We start from the raw sequence: 25523 nt of genomic DNA on the forward strand, positions 1-25523 counted from the left end.
TTTTCTTTTGATTGTGCTTGTAACTTTTTCTTCATGTGAATGGATTGTGGATTGATACTACTAATTATATTACGGTTGTGGTTTATCGCACGCAACTCTATAAAAATGCCTTAACTTTTGCAAGGAATGTTTTATTCTTCATATTTTTGGAATAAAGTTTTCATTCACCTAATTCGATATGACTTAATTCAAAACTTTTTTTACATGTCTTAAGCTCCACTTTGATGATCAATGGATGGTAAATGGTTTCCCTAACGGTTGAATTAGTGTTATATAAATTTTTGAATAATCCGTATAGAATTCAGCCCACCATAGGATGAAGGATAATGGACGGAAACTTCTTAGAATTGAGGACTTCTTTTGAACATAAAGAAAAATCACGCTTAAATACAAGTTTTTCGTCATATTATTTAATGATCTTTTACATCATATAATTGTAAATAATAATATACTTTCGAAAAAATGATTTGTTCTTCATTTAATGTATCAAACAATATTTTACTCATCAAATACTTTTTTGTGTGACGAATATATCGTTAGATCTGGATAGCATATATTACGCAGTTCAAATCTAGCGCGCATTTTGTGACAACTTTCTGTACAAGATGGCGGAAATTCAATTGTTCAATTGGACGCACGAGCTTACACGTAGGCCGTGTTCGTAAATAGACTGACAGTACGGAAAATTCCCTAGGACAGAGTCAGAGCTATCCACAAACTTGGAAGCGCAAAAGAGATGAAGGATTGCTGACAGTATTGTCAGTCAATTTTCGAACACGGCCGTAGAGTATACGGTAATATCCAATCCAGTGTATATATGTATATATCAGTGGAGTGTACACTAGCGCGTTTGTTTTAGCGGACATGACGTCGGACGGCGCTGTTCGTTTCACAAATGTCACTAGACTTTCGTTACACTTTGGCCGTGTTCGAAAATTGACTGACATTACTGTCAGCAATCTTTCATCTCTTTTGCGCTGCCAAGTTCATGGACAGCTCTGTCTCTGTCCCAGGGAATTTTTAGTACTGGCAGTCAATTTACGAAGGGTATGTTCCGAAATACACTGCGAGCACTGTAAGGTGTGTCGTCAATTTAGTATACTGCGAAGCCGTTCCTTTATAGTTAGCTATACTGGTTACTGCTTAAAACGAAACGCAGTACAGTATACTGTGATCGATATTTTTTGGCGTTACTTTCATTTCATACATAATATTTGTTTCACATTGCAATAAACACAATTTATTCAAATTTTCCATTTTTGTTTTTAACGGCCGGTATTTTTAAATGACAATATTCAATAATAATAATTATCAATAGTGGAAGCTGTTAAATTTCTGAACGCTGTTGATCACGTGATCAAAGCACTGAGAGCACCTTACCTCGAAAGCACCAGTGTTCACAGTAGCAAAATGGCGACGATTTATGACGTCATATATTTCCCTAGGATACTGCGACTGTATACTGTCCGTCTATAACGGAACGAATTTCTCCCCAGTAGGAGCACTGAACAGTGCTCGCAGTGTATATCGGAACATACCCGTACACGGTCTTTGTGTACACTTTTTACACTCGGTTTAGAGCAAGTGTAAAAAGTGTAAATGGTTCAATTCGCATGAATGCTACAGGTTTTTCCACCACGTTAGTGAACTGTGATGCGATATATACCTTAAAACTCACGAGTGACAACAAACCCATAACCTCACTACAAATCAGAACAAAGCAGTACAGTATTTCACCTCAAAAACAACGTTTAATTTGATAACGGTGAACTTAAAACATAAGGTATGAAACATTTTGTTAACAAATTCCAAAAATGCTTCATCTTATATACTAATTTGTTGTATTAATAAGTGTTTCGAGGAAAAAAAAAGGACTATATGTAAAGTGCGCCATTTTCTTGACTCCACTTTTTTGCACCTTCTACACTATTGCGTTCGCGCTATCTTAGCTACGCTCGAGAAGCCGACGTACACTCCCCAGCAATCCCTAGTACACTACCCTAGTTCTTTTTACACTCGCGAGTGTAGAGTGTAGCTAGCACGAACAAACCTATGACACGGTGTAAGCATTTCTGGTCTATTCCTTTGCCCGGATTGGCAGCTTACAATAGAAATTTGTACACTGTGTCACACTGTGCACTAAATGGAAAGCATCCGGTGTTAACCTCAGAATATATACGTGCTTCTATTTATTTCGTGAACGTCAGAACATTAAGGGCACAACTCGTTAATGCTTAACCTCAAAAAATTGTTTGATATTTTTTGGGCGAATGTGCATAGAAATTTTTGCTCACGTTATACTGAGAAAAACTAGAACACGCGTGTCTTGACTTGTATAATCTAGGGACCTTGGCTACGCGAACCATAAGTCTATGCGCGAACCTTCCACTCTACCTAATCCTCTTTAACTCAGACCAAATTCGAACTCTTGGAGGAAACATATTCAATAAGATGTGGTAACTCAATGATGAAACTTTCCGAGCACGCATAGAGCGCCTACATGACTGCAAATCCACTCCAGTATAGATTATTTTAGCAATGAACCAATCATACGATAGCTTTATAGGTGAAATGCCATGTTATATTAGAAATTTGGTACTGTTATGCAATTACTCGATGTAAGCATAGCCAGTTTTACGATTTATGTTCCATTCCAACTTCCCACTCTTATATGCATGATCTTAAATTAATTTCACAATAGCGTGGACATGAAAAATTGAATTGCAGAAACATATCCATACACGACCCATATTTCTTTGCCATAAAAAAAAAACAAAACCTAATTAATTATTTCAAAAAATTTTCAAAATACACGTTGTCGTAGGTCCCACCGAGATTTGAACTCGGATCGCTGGATTCAAAGTCCAGAGTGCTAACCATTACACCATGGGACCTCTTGGACGATGTGTTTTTATACACTTGCAATATTCATAAACCATTTCCTAGTATATGGTATGATATGAATCATAAACATACGTTGACTTAATTTGGCAATACTCTTTACTACGATAATACAGGAGGCACTCGTTACGTTACATCGTCCACTGTATGGAAAGATACCCGTCCGTCTATATGTACAAACATCCATACACATATGCATTTATGATACAAATTATGTGAGTGTGTGTATATACACGCTGGCGCAACAATTTAAATCGAATGCAGGTGAGTAGACAATTATATAAATGATTTTACGGTACTATTGAAATGGAAATGATCAAATAAGATTTATGCGATTGACATTTATTTTTCTTCTCAACAGGTATCTTCTTTCTATTAGGTCAACAAGAAACGGCAAAATAACCTTTCAATCAATTTCCATCTCATGCACGCGTATACACAAGCATATCCGTAGGATTGAGCCAGATGTTGACTGCATGAAGCGTTGCTGAACGTATCCATGAAGTTAAAAAAACAACTTGGTGATTGGAAAAAAATAGCTCATCCCACATATTACACCAAGTTATATTTCATAATCGAAAAATATGATAGTTTGTGACTTAACTTTTGCTAAAATGATTTCTAGTTGAAAAAGATGTGATAAATTTAGTTGTCAGTTGTTATTCGCCGCTTCCGACTTACTTTGCAAATGGCTGCAGTCACGGTGTAGAACAGACGTCGTTTCTGCTTATCAACACGGAATGAGCGTGCGTTGTTCAGGTTTTGTTATACGAGTGAATCGCTGGCAGGACCACAGAGTTCTTCGCCGCGCATGGATAATATCCAAGGTAAATTTATATAAGTCAACGTACTACAACCTAATGTAATACTTACCGATTCACGAGCACGCGCCACCCGGGAGGTTCGGCGGTACGGCCAGCGCGATAACTCCAAATCGATAATTCGTTCAATTTCCACACGCTTTCACCGTATGTCCTTGCCACTTAGCTGAGAATTTATTTCTTCCCTCTTATTTTAGCGCAAAATTATTCTATTCTGCTGTACTATCCGAGACATTAATCATAATTTTTTTTATGTTGACAGGGGAACGATCGTGTTTTCAATGGCACATGGCCGCGCCGCGATTTTATTGCAGACGCGGCTGATCGAAATTTTAATTATTTCTGTGTACATATCTTGATATCATATTCTCGAATCTGGCCTCACGAATCTTTGGGCAGACGTCTGCCATACGCCGGTGGAACCAGTAGCGGAAACTGATAGAGTCGTAAGCTTCAGACTGACATTGTGCATTGAAGCCATTTAGCTGTCAGCTTTGCTTGTTGGTTACATCGTTTCTCCCTAATCCCGCCAATTTCGTTGCCAAGTGCCATTGGTAAACTTTCAATTAATCATTTAGAATAATTATGAACGTTTTTAAGCACGGAGTCCCGTGACGGTTTTAAATGTATTTACGAGATTCGATTCCATTCTTTCGTAAAACATTAGTTCGATTTGAAATTTTTTATGATAATATGATCTTTCAGATATTAGGGAGTGTGCGCTGGTCAGCTATAGCTAATAAATTATCATATGAATTAATAATTGAATAATTTCCGAAACATAACCTCAAAGCAAAATAAATAGATTAAAAATCTGTACGATATTTATTCAGCTCTAGCTGACCATAGACTAGTCTACTCTGCAACAATGGCACGATCATTTTACATGAATTACCAAATCAATTTAAAATTTTCAGTAAGTATTAGACGTAATCCTGTAAATACTCTTAAAGCGGTGCATCCGTCCAGTCGGGATTCAGAAGGGCTAGCTTCAACTCTAAGATATGGGTCTGATTGTATTTTCCTTTTGCATATATTGTGTTCGCTTAATGTAATGGAAAAGTGCTCTGCTCTAAAAATGATAAACATCTGTGAATAATTACCATGTTTTGGGACTTTGTTTATTGATTTTATCTCTTTTTGGACCGAAACACTCTACTGTTGGACTCAACGAACGTATATCTTGGAGGAAAATTTCATCGTACACATATTTGAGATGTAAAGCTAACCTTTATAAATTCCGATTGAACCTATGCACTACCTTAAATCAATTCCATGCTTAAAAAACAAAAAAATCAGATAATAAATAACTTGTTACTATGTGTGTTGGGTTTTACTTTAAAGTGCATTTCCTCACCGCTGAGGTTTCAAAACCAGTGAGCAAGGGAAATAATTAATTATTTTTTTTTATTTTAAGAACTTAAGCGATAACAATGTTAGAGCATAGAATAATACTACAGTTAAAACAGACACAACAGTATATAACTAATGAAGGTGAAAAGGTCCAAATAATAATCAATGAAAATTATGAAACATATAATGCAAGCCTACATTGACTATAAACAAGCAACTTTTGCTTGGAAGCAGATTCAAAGGTAAAGATAATACAGCTAAATAATTCCAGACATGCAGAGTTTATGTTCACCAAAATACTAAGCCTATGGCCTATGGCTGAGATCACGAGAGAATATTAGCATGGAAAACTGCTTGTAGATACCTTTAAGAATTGTGTCCGAAACATGGAAATTAAATCTATCAATTAGATCATTACAGTCTATTAAGTTGTTCAAAACTTTGAAAAGTAGGAAAGCATCTGAGTATTTTACACAGTATTTAAAGGTGCATGTATTAGCTGACTTAGGTACCTCGTATTCATGGTCCAGGACGTACATAGGTCTCCATAACCTAAATGACGAAATGAAAAGATGAAATGAATAAAATGACCTCCAAAATGTGTGCTCGACATACTCGAGCATTACGTTATATCTCTCGTAGTGAGGAGTCCAATTGTTGAACGCATATGTCAGTAGTTGGAGAACTCAGGTGAAATGAGAATCTTAATGATGTCCAATTGCTTCAAATCTTTGATCTTCAACTGATGCAGTACAACTTCTTCAATGCCCTACCTTTTTAACAAGTTGTACATGAGCCGTAAAACTTAAGCGACTGTCATAAGTGATACCGAAATCTTTGATAGCAGCAAGACGAGTTAGTGGCGAGTTATTGAAAACATAGTTATTATCCAATCCGTTTAATCTGAATAAAGGTATGAACAAGCACTTATTAACATAAAAACTCACAATCAGACCATTAGACTAGTACCAACAATGGACATTGGTGATATGACTCAGAAATAGAGATGCATCTTCTTGCGTACCGACAGTTGCATACATTTTAAGGTTGTCAGCAAATAGTACAATCTTGGACTGAGATATACGGTCCAAAATGGGAACTCGGAAGCACACCTCACGGCACATATTTTTCAACTAAATAAGACACAATCCAACTCAATAACGTGTCTGCAACCTCATAGAGTTTTTCAATTCATCCCTCGATTTGTTGTAATTGTAATTTGTTTACATCGACCTTTGTTCCAGGTACACTTGAAATATTTTGTTTTGTTGGATGTGTATTGTAACTGTCTTATTACATGGTTTGGCCTAGGTAGTCTGCTTATGCGCGGTGCGAACTTAGAATGAAACAATGATAAATTTTTAAACGAAAAGGTTCTTCACTTGATGAAATAAGTACTAGTTAAACACAATTTGATTCATCTTTACAATCCCTCATAGAGTAATAGTATATGAGAATATATTCTTTCAATATTTTCTGATTGTATCGTGAGATGTATGTTTTGCTACGTTTGTAATATTATAAGTAGATCTCATTCATTGAAATTATCAAATATTGATCCGTTATATGTCCTCCTCTCAGATTGTTAGTTTATACGTTATGAATTTCTTATTCAGGATTAAATTGTTTTCAATTTTGTTTGTTATAATATATATTAAGAAATTTTTTGCCATTGGCTTAGCAATTTCATCAATTCTTATAATGAAAAAAATCTCAAAATTCGCGTTTTTAATTTTATTTTCGACGTGATACTGCTGTAACCAGTTCTTTTACTTATTTGACAGACTGAAGAAACTAATTGAACCAAAAGGGTAGCAAGGGGATACAGTGATGCCTGCAGTCAGTGTATGCGATCCAGTAGCGGCTGCACTCCGTCATTCCCTGGAGTCTAGCCATTCTAAAGCGAGCGACGATCTGTCAGCAACAGTTGGGGTAAATGCATCGCGGATCCTTGAGTCACAGATAGAATACGAAGAGGTCGCCAGTTATCAAACAACAGTCTTGGAGCAGCTCAAAGCAAAATATATAGTCTTGAGTTTGCCACAGCAGAAGCTCGATCCATCACAATCTGGTCAAAACAAAAACGATTCATTCAATAACTTATCGAAAAACGGAGAGGACAAGATAATGGGACCCAGTTTGCCAGAGCCAACGGTGACACTCTATCCTGCACAAAAAATCATTCTTGGCTGGAAGGGCACCTTGCCGGTTGGAGCTGGAATGTACAATGTTGGTAATACTTGCTACCTGAATAGCACACTGCAAGCGTTGTTCCATGTACCTGCACTTGTGAATTGGCTATTGGCAGATCAACATCACATGTCGAAATGTGAACAGAATAGTGAGTATTGTTCTTCCTATTTGTGTGTATGTTTGAACCATGGTATATAACAGGGTTGGTGAAAATTGAAAAACTTATACCAATTCTAAGTATTCATTTCTCAATTATTTCTTCCATCGTATGGAAATATTGATAAAAACCGATAACGTTTTCTGAAAACTAAACGGTCGATAAATTTTGCGGCTACTATTCAAAGACTACAGATTGAAAAGCTTGACTGATTTCATGAAATAAATCTATTCACAAAGAGCTCTATTATTGCTGTTAAAACAAATTATTATGGTATTTGATATATGTTAGTAATGATATTATCGAGGCTGAAACTAGCATTCAGAATTAGCAGCCAAACATTCTAATGTTCAGTCGAATAAGGTAACGAAGTCCAAAATTCAAAATTTCATGAAATACCTTTAATCCCCAATATTTTTGAAGTCAAACTTCTTTGCTGACGGGGCAACAATTTTCAAGCGTAACTAAAATCAAGACTACATGAGGGGAATAACTAGTTACGAGGGGGGGGGGAACCGGTAAAGGAGGAGAGTGCTTCAGCGGGGATGCGTCAAAAAGACTTTATCACTGTAAGCTTTAACCTTTTAACTGGTTCACTCATGGAGATAGAAAGAATAAGAGAAACCAGAGCCCCACCCGGTCTGTGTTTATTTTGTCTTCCTTCGCAAGAGTTCCAACAGGTGGCGCATTCGTCGTTGTACGGTCGTAATTTAAAATTCGGATGAGAAAGGTTATAAATTATAAAATATTTTAACTCATAATAAAAATAGTAATTTAATAATAATAATAATAATAATAATGAATGAATAATGTTACATTGAACAAAATTTTGCTAATTTTCTTTTCTTTCTACTAAGTTTTTCAGTGTCCCTGGTTTTAATTTTTGCCCATTGCTTCATACGCATGGTTACGTAATAGTGTATAGATTCTGCCATTATGGTGTTTTTATGAAAAGAACAAAAACTACTTGAGAAACTTGATAATTAAGAATTTGGTAGTCGTGAATCGGCCCGGATAGCTTTGATTGCAGTTTCATAAACACTATTATTTTCACGCCTTTCTATACATTCTGTAAAACGATGTTCCATTGCTAAAAAAACACTCAAAAAGTGTTTTCTTTGCGTAGATCAAACCACCAAAGTTTTTTATGTAAACAAACTCTGTGTCAGGAAAAACATGCTGTTATCTGACAATTCAAAAATTTTCGCGCAATGATTATATTTAAATTGTTTTTTCATTTTGTGACAGACAAATCCACACATATAAAAAACTGCAGTTAATATTTTCTGTAGAACCATTATTATCATTCCCTGTCGGCAGCAAATCTTTGTCAAATACATTTTCAATATGTTAGTAAAAATATTTTCCAGTTCATCTTCATTCATTTCTCTGGGTAGCATGGTTTTCAGTTCTTCCATCGAGTCTATCCACATGAGCTCTCTTAAATGACTTGCTTGATGATTTTTTAACAATCATTTTGAAATTTTCGTGAGTGTATCTACTTATGAGTGACTGGTCCTCTATTATTGTACAATTCCCTCGTTTTGGTGGCTTTATTAATTTATAAATTGACAACAGTTTATACAGCTATAAGAAATTCATCACTGTAGGGTGATCGTTGGAGCCTCCCGCCTGCCTTATTGTCCCGAAAATTTGCTGCAATCAAAAGTGAGCTCAGTTTAATTCACATCGAAAAATATTTATTTCTAATATTCATTAATCTATAGGTATGTACCTCAAGTTTATCCTCGTTTAATTTTGCACGGAGGACATATTTGAAACCATGTTTGAAGAAGTGATTAATCAGAGCATGGGTGAAGCAGATGGTTACACGTAAGCCACTTGCAGTATTCATTGTCAGAAATTCGACCGCCTAAACATCTCAATTTTTCATAGTTGATTGCCACTGATTTAATTTATTTAGAGCCTCTTTTAATATCTAAAATATTAATAAGCATCTGTGAGTTTTTTACTCCAGATATATTTCATTTAGCATGCACAAAACTTGACATTTGTTGGCACAAGAACATTTCTTTTATAACTTACTCCGAGATTTTTTCCGTCAGGCATTACACCTTCCCGTGGACGGACTCCATTTAGAGCATCGAAGATATCTCTTATCCATTTTGTGAATCTTATGGTTGGTTGAGGATAGGCGAATAATATCGGTTGTTTTTTTTTTGAAACATCACGCAGATCACTAGCAACACTGTGGCTGAATATCTGTAAAGTGAATTAAAACAAATAGATATAATTCTATTAGCATATTTTTCACTGAATTGGAATTTCATAGATGAGAATAATTAGAGCAACAGACCCTACTTGGGTAGCTAAATACACTCTCATCTTTATTTGCTGGGAAGGGCTTATATGTTCTCTCGTCAATTTTGGGCAAAATCTCCGGTTCGCTTCATTCTTTACATCTTCTTCGTACAAAGCGTAATAGTCCCATTTTATTAACTGGCTATTTATCTGCAAGTCTTAATTGAACGAATTGATTCAGGGTGAGAATTATCTTATCCAATGATAAAAATGCCCATTTATCGTTAAATTGTGGTTCAACATGCGGTTCCTAATACATTTTATCAGATGTGGTGTGTCAGAAAATAAGTATATCACTCGGTAATTATTTACTGGATTTGGCGTATGATAAGTATTTTTTATTGTCAGAATGATATCATGTACATTTTACCTTCTGTAGTGATATACACCGATGTTATTGAAATAGCAAGGAACTGCACCAACCACAAGACTTTTCGTTTATAGTTGTCGCTGATAAATAAGTTAGTGAAGGATCAAAAAAAAAAATGTATGATCCTCTAATAATGGAGGTGACAGACATAATGGAATATCGTTAGTTAGTCGATGCCACCATATTGGATACGCCATTTTGAATTTTTGAATTTCGAGTTGAGATTGGTATCAATGACCTCAAAAACCTCCGTGTACCAAGTTTCATCAGAATTGAGTGAATTTTAGAATTTCAAGTTGAAATTCATAAACAGCGGCCCGAAAAACAAGGCATACCAAGTTTGATGCAAATCCGTTCGAAACTGATTGAGATATTCACGGATCTCATATATAAGTCCTTACCAGTTGTGGCACTTCTCTTTCTTTACATATATATGAATCCTTACCGGTGAACCGGTTAACGGCGGGAGTGGTCGATACATAGACGAAACAGGGGATTCAAAATATTTTACGGTTTTTCAAAGAAAATTTTATGCCTTGAATATGGGAAAAATTGTGTAAAAATTCCTGGAAGCATCCTTGACCTTGAATATCGCTATTTCAAGGTAAATTTTTTATTTCATTATTTTTTTGGCAGATACGGCCTGAAAATTGGCATGCCTACTTTTTTACATGGGCATACCGCCTTTGAGGCCAAAATAGCAGAAAAAAAATTCACCTTGAAAAGGCGATTTTCAAGGTCAAAGATGCCATCAGGATTTTTTTTCATGATTTTCCTCGTATTCAGCATATAAAATTGCATACGAAAATACTCTCAAACTTTCGCGCCAAATTTTTTACATTGAATTTTACCTTGTCGGCAGGCCTGGTCGATATAACGACCAGCATTCAGGGGTTAGGGACTTCACATAAGAAATTAAAATTTTTTAATTTCATCAAGAACAATTCTGATACGGACCCTTAGATTGATTTTGATATGTTCGAGGCCACTGATGGCATTGGTTTCCAATGTTAAATAAGTGGGAGTAGACTGCACCGATGGCCTTGGATGGGTTGAAAGCAATTTAACATTTTTTTCGAATTTTCGAAAATCGTAAAATTAACGATAGTCCTTATGGTACCCATGATAGTTCTACAGTTTTTGAGAAGTGAAAAAAATTGTTCTGTTGATAGGAACAAAAAAACAAGAGCTGAAAAAAATGAGGTCTTAATTTCCCGTTTTAAGCCAACTTCCTGTGGCACCTCATTTTCGTGAAACAGAGGAAAATTTAATAACATAGTTCTATACTTCTTGATAGTTTATAACAATATTTCCGGTAGTTTAGAGGATAAACCCCTGGAAAGTTTTTCTTAGCGAGACCTCGTTTACATTGTAAGAAAAAAAACTATCGTAAATCGTAATTCTCGTGATATACTTCTATAGTTCTTTATAGTTATAACAATAGTGCCATTGGCTGAAGGGTTGAAGTCATTGAAGACTTTTTTATCGGCACCTTAAAATCGGAAGGAACCTTTTACTTTTTGCTTGTATGGAGAAAAATCATTCAGAAATCGTGAGAACTCTTCAAGGGCTAGTGAAAACACACGTCAGAACTCTTGGACCTCAGGTCTTGGAAAGCCCATTTTGAAAATTCTCTTGCAAAACTTCAAAACTCGTATCCATCCAATTATTCAGAATATTAGTTCATACGTACCTCGGTGAGCTATTAAACACATCTTCTGTATAATACTCCGTCTGTCTGCCGCCAAAAGTTTTCTCGCGTTGCCCGGAATGTTTGTTAAAAAAAACTAATGTTAGAAGGGAAGAGCAAATACTGTTACATTATAGATTCTACAACATAGACCAGGGGTGGAGAGTTAATAAAGTAACAAATATAAATGCTGTTAAACATATATATATATGTATAGTAGTGAACGATTATTCAGCGAAATTTTTGTCCATTACAAACTAATGACTATTCGTTCATTTAGGAAAATATTCTGGATATTTGAATATTATCGTACATTTGCATACGATAATGTATCGCTACCGTACATCATACGTTGGTATGAAATTAGCGTACGATTGCTAACCTGCCACGGCATAAGAATAAGAGCTGGTCCGACTCACGGTCTTACATACAGGTCTTGCAACGAACGTGGTGGGGGGTGGTCAGTTCACGTCCGAAACAAAAGTACAACTTATGGCCACAAAAGCGGCGCTACGAGTTATTCATAAGCTTATTATTATTATTTGGCGGAACTCTATCAATCTTTTTGATACTCATTCCCAGATAACCTTACGTTGCAATGGTTGTACACTAGGACCTCGATAATTGCAACTGCATGGGACCGGAAACGCGTCACACTTGCAGAAATCGAAGGTGTGCAAGCCCCGCCCATGCTTACAATGCGCACATAGTCGCTAACAGTGTCGTGCTAAGTTCGGGTGTCCTGATTAGCGCCTTCTTGCATGTGTATATATGTATATATATATATATAGGAAAATATTAGCGAAAATTGGTGCGATGAAATTGCACCTTTGCAAATTGCATCTTTGCCCTTCGAAAAAACCGAAAATAACAACGAGTTCTACATACATATAACCTCTGAGGAGCCCCGGAATGCGCCCTTATTTTAAAAAATCGTGTTACTCTCCCACGTGCCATACCGATCGATATGGGTCGCATAGTGGGGATTGTTGCAGTTATCGCAGTTGCAATTATTGAGGTCCTAGTGTAATGTCACTCATATGTTATGAATAACTGACAGCGCCACGTAGTGGCCGGTAGTGGCAAAAAAAATTTGGACAATAACGCGGCTAGCCCTACCACTCAAATTTCAGTTCGTTGCAAGACCTGTATGTAAGACCATGGTCCGACTGCTCTATACTTCCTGTGTTGAGCTCTGTGATTATTATGTCTTAGTACGACGGAAATCCGCCAGGGACCTCATGCGTCGGTGAGGATGAGGTAAACAATACTGGCGACGATCCAGCAGACAGTATTCACGAAAGTTTGACGTTTGAACGTGGAAAATCAAATCTGCTGCTGAAGATCACATGAATACATTAATATTTAACAAAATAAAATAATTGTATGATGAATGTATGTGACTATAGCGACAATATATTAGTGAAAATGAAATGCACGATGAATCGAAAGACCAAAGATTAAATAAAATTTAATCGCTATGCTTTCTTGATAAAGAGAAAACGGTAATCATACTGAATCAATCATGCAAAGGATGCACAATTTTTTTGAAATTGATGTGCTCAACTTCAAGCAGCGGTTGCGCAGCCCTTTTTTTTTCCCTCCGTTACCTCCAATTGTTTATATTATGATGTATGTACTTCATTTCAATTTCCAAAATGTCACCTCTTCTCTACAAACAATTCTCGAAGACACTGCTGTCTAAATCAGTCTCCCCCCAATGAAGTTATGGAAAAAAATATAGCATAGCCATTGGATTGGTCTTTAAAATAAGCTTTGACGAATTTTCGATGTGAATCGGTTTTGCCATTACATTTAAAAATGTATTTGAAGGCCATTGAAATGTTCTAACTGTCAGTGAAAGTCAAATTCCAGTTTACATTTGAGTTGCGTTATTCTACAAAATGATACAAGCTGATTGCTACTACTTATTCTAATTACTGCACTCTACCATATTGTCTCGAGATTACTCTAATTTAGGGATGTGGTTATGAAACGTAGAGTCATGAACTCTCACAAGTAGACACTCTAATTAAATATGGCATTAAAATTTAAAATCTAAAATGTGTCATCAAGTTTTCTATCAAATTCTCAACTCCACATATTTTGCTTTATGCATAATACGCAATGCCTTTTAGCTATCCCTATTACGAGTCTGTCAAATGAAAAATAAATAAAGAAATGTGCAGTTTGATCGATTCACGAAAAATAATGTGAAGGAGATATGACACCTGTAGGAAGTAGAAGATAAATGTAACTTGTTTATATTTCAACTATTACGAACTACATATACTGACGTGACAATAATACCCACAAGATACCTATAAGTATATCCTTTAATCCGTTATTTCGTTTCAACTTCATTCATTTTTATAGTGAGACAAAAGGCTGGTAATTGGAGAAATCAACCTAGCAACACATCACCCCAGTTATATATTATTAAGTTCCACATAAGATTGATTAGACCAAACATAAAATTTGTATGAGATTGTTTTGTATGGTATTTTGATAATAGGTTAGTTTTAGATGGAGCTGGAGAATGTCTTACCTGTGCAATGGCGAAAACGTTGCAGTTCAGCCACCAGAAATCTGGATATGCTATCAAGCCTTTCTACATTTATAATAAGTTGAAGCGTAAGTACAATTCAAATGCGATGCATTTAATCGATCTAATAAGCCTTATCTACCATTTGAATAATCACAATCCAATCTCACTTAAGCGGAACACTTGATGCAATTGCTAAGTCTGGTATTTTTCACTAGAACTAAATGCGCATCAGACTACTTGTTTCGGGCCTTAAAAATCACGAACAACCATCTCAAAACTGAAAGAATGTTTTTGGTAATGCATGTTTCGATCTTTGATAGGTTCCAAACTACCCGCTCTCTTTCTTTTGAGCAAGATGTCGAGCTGTCACATTAATTTTTTTAGGATTCGTAGGAGCATCCATGTAAAGATTGCTTAGAATTGCTTTTATTTTTTTATGGCTTTGAAGCTGAGAAAAACAACTGAAAGCCATATTTTGTCCTTTCTCTAGCAATGTTTGTGTTATTTCCTTCGAATCAAGTATTCATAACTTCTTTCGATTTTTCGTCGTGTTTCCAGGATTTATCTGAAAAATGCCTAGCAACGGTAATTTTTTTCACGACCCTATGTCTCGGAAAAAAAATTGGTGAATCTCTCAAAACTTTTTGAGATGGTTGCTCGTGGTTTCTAAGCCCCGAAAATGAGTAGTCTGATGCGCATTTAGTTCTATTTAAAAATGCCAAACTTGGCGATTTCATCAGCCGCTTCCATTAAACGTTTCTGTTCGGTTCATCAAAGTCATAATGAATATAAGATAACTTACAATTAGTGCCCAGTTTATGTCATTTTTGTACTATTGTTTTTCCTCCAGATTATTCAATTGTTAGATGCCTGGGCCAATGTTGAGTCAAACTCGAGTGTGCTTGCACGTGTGAATTACTTTAAATGTTTTTCAAAAACATATTGAAGTCTATTGATGCATGTAGTAACACAAACTCAACTACATTTGTAAAAAAGTATCTATGAAATGTTTAATCAAGAGTAACGAAGAAGGGCTGCTGGTGAAGGCATTTTTTTATGTCATAAGTCGCAGTTTGGGTCTTTATACATCAAGCATGTATCCCTATTGGAACAAAGTCGAATGATGATTGCGTAATAGAATATTGATTCTCCAGGAAGCATGATGATTTTCTGTGAAAAAATTCATATTTCTGTAAGCTCTGCTTATTGCTTGAGATTTTTCTTGACTTACATTGAATAGGTAGTTGAACGCAACTGTTTTTGATATCTAATATTGGATCTTTTGGGACTTCAACTCCGGATGCATAATTAATTAAATAAAACAAATAAAATAAGCAATTATTTGCCTTATACTTTTCAATTGTTGCAATAGTCTAAAGTCATTAAATTTCTAGTTGATGTGGATGGTCGTTCTGTTTTATCAATAAAATTACTATTATATAGGTCACCACCACATAATTTCAAATGTTTTAAATGAATTCTTTATTGGTTTTGATAAGTTTGGTTTTAATTTAGAATTTAGTGAATTGATGTCATTTGGTAGTTAATCATTTCGACAATAGTGGCAACTCTCATGATACAGATGAGGTTGAAGTTCGTAATGTTAATGTGACAATGTCACGTACGGAAGAATCGTTATATCGCAATGTTAGGATTGATTGGAACTTCGTGAACCATAATGAAACAGAACATACTTATATACTGCAAACTTAACTCCTTCAAAACTCAATCTATGTTTGCAAAATAGTTATTTTTTTTCATTCATGTTATATGACGTTAACGTTACTAACTTCACCATGACTGACTTAAACTAACGTTCTCCAAAACTTTGAAGTCTTCCTCTTATATTTGCCCAAATATTATAAATTCCTCAGAGCCCTGACAGTGAGATTAGTGTAATTACAGTTTTACTTTCAACAAAATCCGAAAAATTGAAAATCTAATAAGTAAAAGTCACTTGGTGAGTGTAGCTGTTTTAATAAACTTACCTACTAGTAAGGATTATTGTTTAGCGAGTAAAACTATTTAGTCGATCATTCTTTCTAACACCCAATCAATATTATTTTTCTAATATCACATCTTCATTACAGTTATTTGCAGAACGATGGTGCCTGGGCAACAAGAAGATGCTCACGAATTCTTACGCTATCTGTTGGAAGGCATGGAGAGGGCATATTTGTCCAGGCATAGAGCATCCAAGTTGGACAATTATTCTAAAGAAACGACACCTGTAAATCAGATATTCGGCGGGTATATACGCACTGAAGTTAAATGCCTGCAGTGCCGTCATATATCTACTACGTTCCAACATTTCCAGGTAATGATCATTCAATAATTTTATTGGTGGTACTGGCTTTTAGAAACAGTCCAATGAGGGTTATTTTTGTCTTAAGAGTAATCGTTGTTTTGACACTAGAGTTTAGGCACACCCAGGTACCACACGCAGTTAAACCTTGAGATCAAGTCCGAGGTCTTGAATCTTTTTAGTATTGTTTGGGTACTGATTCTAACTAACTCGATCGGTGTTTAATTTATTTTATTATTCAATACTGTAGCGTATTATTTCTTTCTGCACTGAAGGTAGCTCTATATCTCTTTGAATTACGAAGTTAGAGATGTAATTTAGTACAACAAGTACGGCTCTTAACGCTTCAGTTTGAAATCTTTGAAGGATTTCGATATTAGGGGTATAGGCAGAACTGTATAGTTGGATGCAATATGGCCATATAGGTTTAAGTTTAAGTCTTGTATATTAGCAGCGTGTTTTATAGCATGTCACATTTTTGACTGATCAGTTAGCCAACTTGTCTTGAATTCTGTTTCAAGCTGTTTTCTCTGAAGAGAGATTATATGCTTACACCACGTTTATCTTTTGGTGAGGTGAATCTCTTAGTAATTGATTTTTTTGAAATGTGGTAGCTGATAGCTATGCTGATTGTTATTGATAGGTTTATTTTTGCCGGGATGAACAAAAAGTCTACGCAACGTGATGCTAAAAGCTCAAAAAAAAAAAAAAAATCGAAGGAATGACAATCGGGGTGCCCATTTTGATCAATTCGTTTGCATGTTACCGAGGATAACAGAGATACAAGAACAGGTTGTTTATTTTAGACAGGGATATACGTATAATTACATTGAATAATATTCCTTTATGTTAATGTACCTCAGAGATATCAAGGCATTTTGATGATGATACGACACAAAGTCTATTAAAGTCTAAGTACATAGGCAAAAAAAAGTAGTCATCAAAACCATAGACCGTTTACAAGCTGAGAAAAAACAAGATCATGCAATTTGTTATTTGTGTAATTATTCACTTTTTGTCAACACCCCTCAGACTTACACTAATTGAAATAAGCTGAATATTTTCTTGTTGCATTAATGTTATGAATGTATGTGTACCTAAGATTGCGTATAATTAGGGGTCCTTATGAACTATATCCACACAATGTCCTGGTATGTGTCAGTATGTAGCTCATATCATACTAAACCAGCGGAAGTTGAGAGGTCTCGTCTATAACAGTGCCCCTAAATATTTGATTTTTGGGAACCATATTTTCATTGGATATCCGTTAGACATTTCTCTCCTCTGTAGTACTCCATTGTTATATAGGCATTAATTTTACTGAAAAAGAAATTGTTATCGCGATTTTTCACCTGATTTCGAATCACCCTTTAAACTTTTGGGATTCATAATGGTAGAAAATAATTCAGAAAGTTCCGAATTTTGTTGAACTTGATTTTTGGAATTTGTTGGGATAGTTAATTTAGCATCTAAGATTGATATTATAAAATTTCGAGTAGTAGGCTAAATGTCCAAGTCCGGTAATTTGATAGAGAAATTTTGGGCATAACTTGAAAACTTCTGGAAAAGTTTGATGGCCTGTGATGGCTTGTCTATGGATGAAGTTTACCAAAATCAGTGAGCAGCTTTCTTAACCTATACAAAGTATCCAGAACTTTGATAAAAAGTAATGGCCTGTTTGAAACGGTTAGACACTGTTACTTTAGTGCAAACATCTTGAAAATACTAGGTTTTTTTTTAGTTTAACCCTTTCAGTCATATATTTTTCAACTCAATATTTTGGCCTGAATTTGACAATTTCTGAATTCAAGATGGTGGATCCAATCTGGCTGATGTAAACTCACAAAAACTACGAAAATGCAATGATTCTAGCTGAAATTTGTTACTCGAGGGATTTTTGGGTTATATAAAGTAACAAAGATTATTTGAAGCTGTAAATAAAGTGTAATAAGGTTAAGACATGGAATTTTTTGTGGTGGGACGCTAAGCATCCCACTGTGACTGAAAACGTTAATAGACAGATTTTTTAGTATTTCATACAGAAAATTTGAAACATACTGAGAAATGTTAAATTTAAAAGTCTCAAGTCTCAAGTTTCCATTACAGTCAGGTTCGAATCCAATTTCTCCAGTATCGATTATCATATTCCCTTGTGGGAACATCATAATGGGTGGGGGCTAAAATTTTTAAGTAAACAGGTTCCTGCTTCCATAATTAATCGTCTCTTGTTTTGCTTGATCTATGTTTTTGTGACTCATTAGGATCTCCTGGTGGATATTCGAAAAGCGAGTACTTTGGATGAGGCACTCTCGAGTTACTTCAGTCGGGAGCAGCTTGACAATAATGATTACAAATGCGAGGCTTGCAAACGACGTGTACCAGCAACAAAGCAGTTCACACTTGAACGTCCCCCAAAAGTCCTATGTGTCCAGCTAAAACGGTTCAGTGTTTTGGGTGGAAAAATTTCCAGGCATATCGGTTTCAAACAGATTGTCGATATAGGCCCTTATCTACGGCGGGAGCCAGGAGAGTCGCCGCGTACGTTAACGTACAAGCTTACCTCTATCGTCACTCATATGGGACCTTCTGTCAACTGTGGCCATTACACCGCCGTTGCCCAAGTTTCTACTGGACAATATTACACGTTCGATGATTCATGTGTAAGTTTTTATTACCTCAACTTTATAACATTACTGTTCCTTACACTATGGCCAATGATATGACTATCACATAGAAGATATTGAATACTCTAAATACTCACAAGGTGATTGTAACGCTGCAATCTAGTCAAAATATGTTATATTCGTGAGATTATTTTTTTTATGGTAAACAAGAAAGTGGAAATTGCTGTATTTCCATAATGCTGGTGTCCTCTGGATTAGGCATGGGCTTTGACAGAATCAAATAGACCTTGATTTGATATCGTATTGACTACTTGGAATCCTTTTAATATTTAAAAAATATTATCTCATTAAAAATTCATTTAATTCGATTGGGCTTTTGGTATTCATAAGTAGGTGTATCGAGGCACAGTTAGAAATTTTCTGAATGCAAATTTATGCACGCAGTGTTTATTATAGTCGTTATCAATTGTATCTGTTGCTGACATGATTCACAGCGACACCAACATTCCTCAAAGTCAGACGATCTAAGACATAAAATTCGAAAGAATTTTTAAAACGTGGTATATAGGTAATAAATAAAACTTAATGTTATAGTAGATGTTTTATTCTTCGCGAAAATTGCGACCGTTCAGAGTTGCATCTTTATATTGCGCATGTCTTTTTTTTTACTTTGTTTACAAAATGTCCTAAAAATTGGCTTAAAGTTTTGATATATTGAAACAATAATTTATATCGATTATTAAAGTCTTGCTTGCATATGTTGTAGACATAATTGAGAAAAAAACGTAGTTCACTTTTTCATGTTCCTGTTTTTCTGATACAGCAGATTTGAAGCAAAAATTACGGATGGAGTTGAAATTTTAGAACGGTCAAAAAATAGAATGGCCGGAATATCGACTTGTCAAAGATGCCAAACTCTATTTCATAGAGTTTCAAAATGTAAAAATTCGAAATGTAGAAAAGACAAGATATGGCGAGGTCAACGTCTAGAACTCACAGAATCGTCAGAATGAACAAAAATATAATTACCCAGAACATAGAATTGGTAGAATTCTGAAGATTTTATGTTTTAGCTTGCTATATTTTTGTTCATTCTGACGAATTTCTACTTTTTAAAATTCTATTGAGAACTCTAGCACTCGGATACGCTATCTGGTGGCGATATGCAACATCTGAGCAAGTAGGTCGAATCGCATCAGCTGACTTGGACTATATATTTGTTTATGTGCAAATTTATAAATATCTTGTCATGAAAGTTTCGTTTTATATTATAAAATTACAAAAACAAAATATGTTTTTATAAAAATGCACTTGTCCACATTTGTGTATGTACAGCGTGACCTACTCACTGTAGTGCATATTTTTACCGCTAGGTACAATTTTTTAAGCCACGTTTCTGCCAGAAGATCGCAATAAAGCAGATCTTCTAGAATTGTGATCCCAGTATTTTCTAATCTATTTACATTTTTACCCCGACCTAAAAATTACATCACATTTGTCGTTTAAACTAAAGAATAATAATCTTTCTTCGAATTTTTCGTCCCTATGGTGAAGTGTGACAAATTGTAAAGTTTTTCAAATTTTTATTTCAATAGCCCCCTTTCGAAATATACTTACCAAAAGTTTTTCAAAACATATGTAACCATGATTTATCAGCTTCTACGCCTTTCGCCTAAATCATATTGGTGCAACATAGTACTCTAAACTGAAAGTCAATTCTTCCAAAATTTTATAATTCTCATATATTTAAACAAAATCTCGTAACTCAGAATTTTCTTACAGATAATCACCCCGAAAACGATGATTTCGAGTTGTCAGGGTGTTTCATTATTACAAAATGTGACAATTTTTCACATAAATAGCACGTCAACGGAGATAAACTAATGCAGCTTTTTTGACATCCATATCTTGTTGACAGATTCAAAATTAGTGAACTTGAAAATCTTCTGAAAAAGTTGCAATACAAAGAAACTTGAAACGATATTACTGATAAATCAGACCATTTCACGACAATCTCGCCATTGAAGAACGAAACTACCCAGGTAAATCAAGTGGATTAAAAATAAGTAATAAGTTATTCATTCACTTGTTTGTAATGGTCACGAGCAGAAGCCTTCAGTTGTGGTCAAATAAAATCGAAGTACAGGTGTGAACGTCGGCATAACTCTTAGATTTGATTAAGTATCTAATCAAGTAGTCATGTAAAAGAATTTTCTCAAGTAAAGCTAATTAGTTGTGCCTCAAAATAATCGGACATATGTTGCGGCCACGCAAAGAAACCGTACAATTGATCCTTTCAAAATTTTTAGGGTATTTTACTGGAAATTTAAGCCAACAAAATCTAATTTTTTTGGTATCAAAAAAAAAAAAAAGATTATCACAGTAATTATTAATTGAGTTGTTTGTCACGAAGCCGTTTGTGCAATGATTTGGCAGGCAGTCTAGCGCCTGTTGTATTCATCTGAAATCAAATTTCAAAACAATGACTTCTCAAAGAATATACGCATAATTTGAATCAACATTTATAATGATATTGTCTGGCTCGAATTAGGTTCAAATCATGCGTATACTTTTTGAGAAAAGTATTTGTTTTGAATATTTTATTTCAGATGAATAGAACAGGCGTTAGACTGTCTATGAAATCATCGCGGGCACGGTTTCGCGCAAAGAAAATCAATTTATATTTACTTTGATAACCTTTTTTTGATATTATACCAACATAATTTGATTTTGTTCATTCACACTTACAATAAAATACCCTAAAAATTTTGTAAGGATCAATTGTATGATGCTGAAGAAAAAATTCCTACAAATGACCTTCCTTTCAGCGCGTCACATGGGTCTCTCCCCTTAATGACATGAAATTTTAAAACCGCGCCAGTAAGATGGTTTTATTTGTTGTTTGTCAGGTGGCATGTAGGCACTCTGCGTCATGCGTATGCGCGGGTGGGAATTTGACCTATCTACAGTTTGTAGTCTGTGAGTTTGAGTTTTGTGTGCCTTATCCAGTGTTATGCTCGAGGTTATTCACTATGCGGTCAACCCTCCGGCTCACTTTCCAAGACTGTAAACTTCGAGATAAAGTAATCTAAATAACAGGCGTCCCTTTTTTTTTTTTTTTGTAATCACGGTAGTAATGAAATTTTCCTCTAGTCATATGTAGTCAAATTATCATATTTAAAAGGGGAAATCTTTTGCAATCGTAAAATTTTTGATGTAGTCTGTAGTCTGCAATCACTGTGTCACTTTTTTCCGACTGGCATAACCCTAGGGTATTATTGAACACAAACTGTGGTTGCAGGGTGTCCAGCAACCGGGAATCATATGCAAATTATACCGGAAGTTGTTAGAGCAACCGGGAATTCGCAATGAAGTTGCCATTTTTCCATTCACCCGCTAACTAATGAATTTTTAAAAATCAATATTTCGTTGAAATATCACTGCAATTTCAAAATTTTTAAAATACTTAGAAAGTCGAAACATAGACAAGTCCTTATGTAGAAAAGTTAGAGTATAGAGAGCTGTAATATAAAATTGTCACAACGAATAAGAATACATCAGCATTGCGATGGTTCCATGTCATGATTTTCTATACTATATTTACCTTTCGTTTTGCCTTTTCTGTAATTCAGCTAGGTATATTTTGAAATTCTATGAAATACATTTTCGCGCATTTGAAAACTCGATATTGTGACGCTTTTAATTTTTGATTTTTCTGTATTTTTGCCTCCACCCGGATTCATCAGTTCTACACATCATCGAATATATCATCGTGATTATATCATCATAATACACAAACGCCATAGAAATCATTATATACGAATATACGGGAGTTGTGGAAAGAAATCAGTGGGAATATACGGGAATTATACGGGAATTTTGAATTCTGATATCGCTGGACACCCTGGATTGATTTTGTGGTGTTTTTGGCGAGTTTCATATGATTGCTATGCGGGTGAATTGTAGTAAAGTTTACAAAAGGCGTACTCCAACTAGGGCATATGGCAAACCCTTTAAGGACAGTAGCATAAATATGTTGAAGCACTGAAAACTTGTGCTATACTTGTAGTCTAAGCAATTCACTAATTACTTGAGCAATATTCCTGCGAATTTAATACTAATTTGTTTCAGTTTTGTTTGATGCTCTTACCAAATTGTTTACTTCTATTCTCAAATGGCTTTTTATGTATATATTCATAAGTTTTTTGAACTAGTCTATCTTGATCTAACTGAACAAAATGTTTTACAGTAACGACTCTAGACTGCATCATCTTGCTTACGTTTTTAAAACCATTTGTCATAAAGGTGGTAATAAGTGATGTATTTACTGCAGTGTATCACAAGTCAACAAATCGATTTTAAATTGGAATTGAAGACTTATAACAGTAATTTAACATGTAACATATGCGAAATCAAATTTCAGATTGGGAATGATATGTGGCTTACCTTTTTTGTAGGCAGCGCTGGGTAAAATGCATTCATAAATGCATTTAGAATAGAAAATGGCAAATGCTTACAAAAATCATGTTCAAAGAGAAATGGAAATGCTTTGCGAAATTTGATTTAAAATGAAAAGTATTGCATAGATATTTAATGTGAGTTCCAAAATATCAAATGATATATAATGTACTGTAAATCATTTTTTTTTTTCCAATAATTGAGGTATACCATCTTTTGCTTGTCATCTTATTTTCTACATGCATTATTACTTTGAGCAGCAAATGTAGTTTATTTGTATTACGTTATGTCGTTGACGTGTCTCCCATTGGACATATTAGCATTCCACTGTATGTGCAAATAATCGTGCAAATGGTGTAAATGATGGTGGACAAGTATTGTATTTGAAAAACCGTTTTACAATTTTAAAAGACTAGGGTCTTAAAAATTCTTGCTTGATGCAGCTTATCGTTGTACAGTAATTGAAAAAGTATTGTAAACACACCATCAGACTGTTTATTCGTAGAATATCATTTGATATGCTCTGGTCTCTATGGAATGAGAACTTACAAGTAGACATATTTGACATTCGTGTATTCAATAGGTATATTCAAGATATTTATCAAATCACTGCTCTATTCGAGGGAAAGAATTGACGCGTTGCTAACGTTTTTACATTAAAAAAAGATTACGAATTTTTTAATTTGTTTGAATTAGAAAATGCAAAATAGCATTTTATGTTTCAATTACATATTTAAAATGAAACTGTTTTTCAATATTACCCAGCCCTGCTTGTCGGTAGACGTCATTCAAACTACTTCCAGACTGATCATCGTTTCTAGATATTAAAGATGCATTGAAAATCGTTGATAAAAGTTCGAATAGTGCCATTTTCCAGTTTATAATGTAAGATCTTACACAAGCTTTATTGTTGGAACTGCATTTTAGTTGAATCTCTTGATTTTCTAACCGTTCTAGTAAAGTATAACGAATCACACCCCGGCGACAAAGGTGACACGACTAAAAAATTGGCATTTTTCAGTAGAAGCAAATAATTACGAGTAAAAGCCTCGCATTCTTATGGGAGTTACTGTTCTCTGCTCTGTGTCAGCCTATTTTTTAACTGTAGAAAAGTCACTTTTCAATATTATAGATTCGAAAATTGCAAATCCAAACATGGTCCAAACTCAAAAAAGCCAGGCATTTGTTGCCCTGATGCGATATATCATAAAATAAGTGTTTGGTTGAAATATAATTATGATAGTGTTTTTGCACGGTCCGGTTGCAGAAAATCCATCAAGTTAAAACACTAGTGTCGGTATTCAGCCTCAGAAAAAACTCCAACTTCAAGATCAGAAACAATGTTATTATCTAAAATGTTTCCAATTTTTTTGATCCGAAAAAGGGGTAGAGATGATTTATCTCTCTTATATGCTATTAGCTAAAGTTGGAGAAACGTAAACTTACAATCGTTTTTCCTTTCAGTATGGCAACATTTTCCAAAATTACAGAGTTACGTATGTCATGCTTGAGCAAGTTGTGTAAACATGTAACCTGAATGGTATAATACTATTCCTAATTATCATTGTACCGATCTTTGATTCGTTTATTCGTTTCTACATTATGGAACTAACCGGGAAGGGGTGATTAAATGTAGGTATGATTAGAATATCAGTTTGACGTTTATTTTGAGGCGATTGGTTTAAAAGATGGAGTCGAAATATACAGTGTAGAAGATAGATGTGAAGCAACAAAGCGTAAGTGGGTCCAGAAAGCAGACTGCAAAATCAGGGTTCTGGAAA

At 34.9% G+C, this 25523-nt stretch overlaps 1 protein-coding gene, 1 long non-coding RNA gene and 1 other non-coding gene across 9 annotated transcripts in view; 1 reads left to right on the forward strand and 2 right to left on the reverse strand.

Moving 5' to 3' along the window:
* Positions 1–2822: 2822 nt before the first annotated feature.
* Positions 2823–2894, reverse strand: Trnaq-uug. Its single transcript has one exon. It is a non-coding gene; the product is annotated as a tRNA-Gln (tRNA).
* Positions 2895–3026: 132 nt separating this feature from the next.
* The window catches only part of LOC107225166 (ubiquitin carboxyl-terminal hydrolase 36), a 48691-nt gene continuing 26194 nt past the window's right edge, over positions 3027–25523 (forward strand). Inside the window, exons 1-7 of one of the 7 annotated variants that reach the window (XM_046736704.1) lie at positions 3037–3165; positions 3263–3728; positions 3985–4276; positions 6860–7416; positions 14328–14441; positions 16446–16672; positions 18922–19320. In XM_046736704.1, the coding sequence (XP_046592660.1) occupies positions 6906–7416; positions 14328–14441; positions 16446–16672; positions 18922–19320 (1251 nt within the window). In that variant the 5' untranslated portion in view covers positions 3037–3165; positions 3263–3728; positions 3985–4276; positions 6860–6905. Of the gene's footprint in view, positions 3166–3262; positions 3729–3984; positions 4277–5191; positions 5318–6859; positions 7417–14327; positions 14442–16445; positions 16673–18921; positions 19321–25523 lie in introns of those variants that run through there. The other 6 variants (XM_046736709.1, XR_006903761.1, XM_015665530.2 and 3 more) reach the window with 6 other exon arrangements.
* Positions 8759–9614, reverse strand: LOC124293908. The gene is made up of 3 exons (XR_006903784.1): positions 9472–9614; positions 9161–9364; positions 8759–9081 (listed from the first exon to the last, which is right to left on the reverse strand). It is a non-coding gene; the product is annotated as an uncharacterized LOC124293908 (long non-coding RNA).

The sequence above is a fragment of the Neodiprion lecontei genome, chromosome 1 (genome assembly GCF_021901455.1).
Source record: "Neodiprion lecontei isolate iyNeoLeco1 chromosome 1, iyNeoLeco1.1, whole genome shotgun sequence".
Taxonomy (NCBI): Eukaryota; Metazoa; Arthropoda; class Insecta; order Hymenoptera; family Diprionidae; genus Neodiprion; species Neodiprion lecontei.